The 4,158-nt window shown below is 42.0% G+C and overlaps 1 protein-coding gene across 2 annotated transcripts; it reads left to right on the top strand.

The window, feature by feature from the left end:
- Window positions 1–1,810: 1,810 nt before the first annotated feature.
- Window positions 1,811–3,879, top strand: LOC119661296 (serine protease inhibitor 28Dc-like). Of its 2 annotated transcripts, none has more exons than XM_038070583.1 (4): window positions 1,811–1,929; window positions 2,021–2,368; window positions 2,488–2,909; window positions 3,154–3,879. In XM_038070583.1, exons 1-4 carry the CDS (start codon window positions 1,850–1,852, stop codon window positions 3,798–3,800), a joined length of 1,497 nt encoding a protein of 498 aa, XP_037926511.1. In that variant the 5' UTR covers window positions 1,811–1,849; the 3' UTR covers window positions 3,801–3,879. The 2 variants fall into 2 exon arrangements, with proteins under 2 accessions (XP_037926511.1, XP_037926510.1); XM_038070582.1 differs by having other exon boundaries at window positions 2,018–2,368.
- Window positions 3,880–4,158: the final 279 nt, after the last annotated feature.

Genomic DNA, 4,158 nt, shown 5'->3' with positions numbered 1-4,158 from the left:
GTGGTCATGTCATCACTTCGAAACCGGTTATCAAATACCTAGGGGTGATGATTGACGCTAATATCAATATCAAGGGACATCTGGAGTATGCCTGTGAGAAAGTGGCAAATACCAGCGTATCATTAGCGCGGATGATGCCTAATATTGGAGGTCCAAGACACAGTCGTAAATTACTTGTGACCGGAGTGGCTCGGTCCGCACTAGTTCCAGCATATTATGTTCCACTGTCCACGATTTTTCCCAGAAAGGAGGAGTCTGGAAGACTCCCTGGAAACCAACCTAAGCCCACAGAACATCATCGGGGAAAAGTTGAAGTCGGAGAGAAACTGGTGTGCGGTGAACTCCGCAATCAAAATAATACAAAAGGAAATTGGAAGAGCGGAGCGTGCAAGGAGGACGCGAAGAACGGAAGGCTTGGTTGCTTAAAGCGCAGTCCACTCCGCGGAGTAATGCTTTGCGGCTGTTCCGCGGGGAAGGAAGAAGGGGAAAGGGGGGTGGTTTTAGTGGATGAGAATCCCACACGCTGGTGCAACCTGGCGCGGCAGTGCCTTTGTAAGATTTCCACCTCCATCCATAAAACCTTAAAAGGGGACTACTGGATCGGAGAAACACCAGGGCAGCTGAGGTTCTCTGAACTATTATACATCACATGGTTGACTTCTATACTGAATAGGGCTGACTTGAGGTAATGTGTCAACTGGTTTCGGGTTAGTGTCCTAGATGCAACAGGAGGATATTTTAGCTGGTAGTCTGTCTGAGAGCTCCTGCCCCAGGCACTTCGTGAGTAAATGCATTTCACCTTTCTTCCCAACGACCTACCTCAGTGTCATTAGGTCGGATAAGAGTCAGGACCATAAATTTCATTGGCATCGTCACTTCATAATCCTAATTTGTCTGTCTTTCATCTGATTCTCCCAGCTTTTTCTGGCTTAACCCTTTTAGGTAGAACTAAATTCAGCCCTGAAATCGTTGAACTTTTAAGTGGTTGAAAAAAGCTATACAGTTGTTCCGGATTTTGAGGATAATCAAATTATATGATATGATTTAGACCTAAATGCAAAAGATAAACTAGACCAGATCCTTGTCCAAGAAATTCTGAAGATAATCAACAAACATGCAGCCATGGAGATTTACATTGCCAAATAGGAAGATCTGGAGCTCGTTAAAAATCCATAAAATTGACATGAACAAAAGTAAGAAAGCCAGGCGGTAAAAAATGTTCCTGAATGTGTGTTCCTTATTTGTTCTAATACCCTCTTCCTATCTGTTTTCCCTGAGGGCTGTATGTCCCATTAGACGTGCTCAAACACTTCAACCTTAAATACAAACACAAAACTCTCGAACATACCCACCACGCGCAAACGAACCCCCGGGTTCAAGCCTAAGGAACAAATCCTGAAAAGGATTAGCTCATCCTACAAAACAAACTTTTCATCTGTTCAAATAGTAATAAAAGTGAAATTACAATGATAACAATTCATTTCCGTTCAGCATAGACAAACATGCGGACTTCCATGGGCCTCATCGAAAAAATATCAATAAAACGTGGTTTTACCGCAAATTATATTTTTCCCCATCGCATAAATTGCATACACTTCCCACATTCCTAGCACATGCTATTGTTATATGCGATAAAATTACACATATGCAGTACACATACGAGCCAGAAGCGACCGCAGGCTGAACCGGATTTCAGGAAGAGTAGGAGACACCATAAAAGTAAGGAAAGCCCACTTTTATCTAGGGATTTTCCTGAAATGCTAAAATGTATAAAACTCAAACACTGGACCCAACGAGCATTCAGATATTTGTTTCTGTCGGACGAATAAAGATCTAAGTACTATCAAGGATGAGAGCTATTTCGATTGCGGTATTGTTATTATCAATTTGGCAGGTCCAGGCGCGGATGGCCTTGAAGGACATCATAGAGTGAGTTTTGGGAATTGTTAGATGATTGGATTGTTCATTTTAGTGTTAGATAATGTGAGCTAACCGATGCCTCTCAATTATATTACAGAAGATACGAATCAAGGTATGGGTTAATTTTTGATGCGCCAAGGACCTTATCGGAGCGGTATGGGTATGTAACGCAGTCTAAAAGCGAGACCGACGTGCCCACAAGGATACTTCAGTTGGGGATCGATATCAACGTGCATAGTTGCTCCTCTGCGCCTTTAAAGGCAAAAGTCAATTCGCCTTTAAGTGTCGCTATGGTATTGGGAGAGCTTTTATTGGGTGCTAATGGGAAAACCTCCAAGGAATTGGTCGATGCGTTTGGTATCGATGGAAATGGCGAGTTCCACAACGAGTTCGGCAAATTGGTCGATGAATTTAGCCGAACTTATCAATTGAGAGGCCTGCGCAGACGGTAAGAATCTTTCATCATTTGTATCTTGTATTTGCCGTATTCTCAGCAAAACTGCACTTATAGATTCTAATCCATTCAGTGTCACAAATAATAATCCTGGAATTTTCTTTATATTTCAGCCACATCCAAGTTAGCCCCAACACTCATAAAATTTCCATTGCAAATGGCATTTTCCTGCAAACCGGCATCAATTTACGACCGAACTATCAATCGACAGTTCGAAGGATATACAGAAGCGAAATCTCCAATTTAGATTTCCGTCAAGCATCTGGAATGCAAGCTCGAGACTATATAAACAACTGGGTCGAGAGGAAAACCCAGGGGAAAATCCATCAGATCATTGGCGAGGAGATCCCTGAAGACAAGAAAATGATAATTGTTAATGCTCTATATTTCCACTCGTTCTGGAAAACCCCATTCATCAAAGGAGCTACGACGAGAGGCAACTTTTATCCGGACGGAATTCATTCCAAATCGATTTCAGATATTCCAATGATGATTGTTACCGGGGTATTTCCGTACTACGAATCCACAGATTATGGTAGGTTTTCAGTTTGCATATGAGTGTCCCGAAAGGGGATTTCAATACGCACATGTAGGTAATGCTCGAACAGAAGTTTCATGAAACTGTCAAGGTTAGATACAAAGCCAACAATTGGGGTTTCGTTTATACATTTCGCTTAGATTCACTTGATCCTTCCGTTCGAGATATCTCAAAAGTGTCCTTATACTGCTTTGACTCTGCCACGAGTACTTAAAAAGACATTGCTTTCCGTTACTTTCAGGATGTCGCATTATCGGATTACCCTATAAGGGAAATGATGCAGTTATGTACATTATTCTACCGAACGACTCCAGCAGGAAGAGTTTGCAAGCTTTTCAGACTGAAGTGAATGCAGATGTGATTCAAGGTTGGATTCAACGGACCGAGCTGAGGAGCGTGATGGTCTCTTTGCCTAAGATGCACTTCCAAAGCGCAGTGAACTTGAAGGAAGCATTAAAAGCGAAGGGTGTGCATTCTTTATTCGATTCAAAGGAATGCGATTTGTCCTCAATGGTTGCGACAGACACAACTGGTTCAATTCCCCAGGATAATAAGGATGATTACATCTATCTGATAAACCCTCGTGTTGATGCCATTGAAAGCAAAAGGACTCGATTTCCTCCTAATCGATTGATGCATAATTTGAGGACGTTTGGTCGGAGCTCGGAACAATTAAAGGACAATGTGTTTGTGGAGAATATCCTGCATAAAGTAGATTTGAATATCAATGAAGCTGGTGCGGAGGGTGCAGCAGTGACGGCAACTACTCTGAGCAGGGTGGATGTCGAGGAAGATTTAGAAGTGAACTCTCCATTTCTGTTTCTGGTACAACACACAAAAACAAAGCTGGCTCTGTTCTATGGGGCAGTTTTTGACCCAACGAGCTGACTCTGGGATGAGATTGAATGCGTTATTAATTTAAGATTTTTTCAAGTTGTGATATTAGATTTAGGTAAATATAAACTTTTAAAAAGTATTACTTGAATTTTTTAATTTTGATAAAAAATCCTGGCGATCTGGACATTTCTTTTACGTTTACCCGATTTTCTACCGACTCGCTTCCTCACCTTCTCTCTTTTGCCTTTCATAGTTTGGGCTATCTGAAATACGCTTCAGCTCCCTTCACGATTGCCCGAGACGCCCGCACTCTATTTGTACTGTTCTGTGCGACCCACTCATCGGCCATCTTGAGAGAGTGGATTCCATTGAATGGCGTAGCAATCAATTAAATTGTCACCAAAATCAA

This window comes from Hermetia illucens, chromosome 1 (genome assembly GCF_905115235.1).
Source record: "Hermetia illucens chromosome 1, iHerIll2.2.curated.20191125, whole genome shotgun sequence".
In the NCBI taxonomy this organism is placed as follows: domain Eukaryota; kingdom Metazoa; phylum Arthropoda; class Insecta; order Diptera; family Stratiomyidae; genus Hermetia; species Hermetia illucens.
This window is presented reverse-complemented; position numbering and strand designations above follow the sequence as displayed.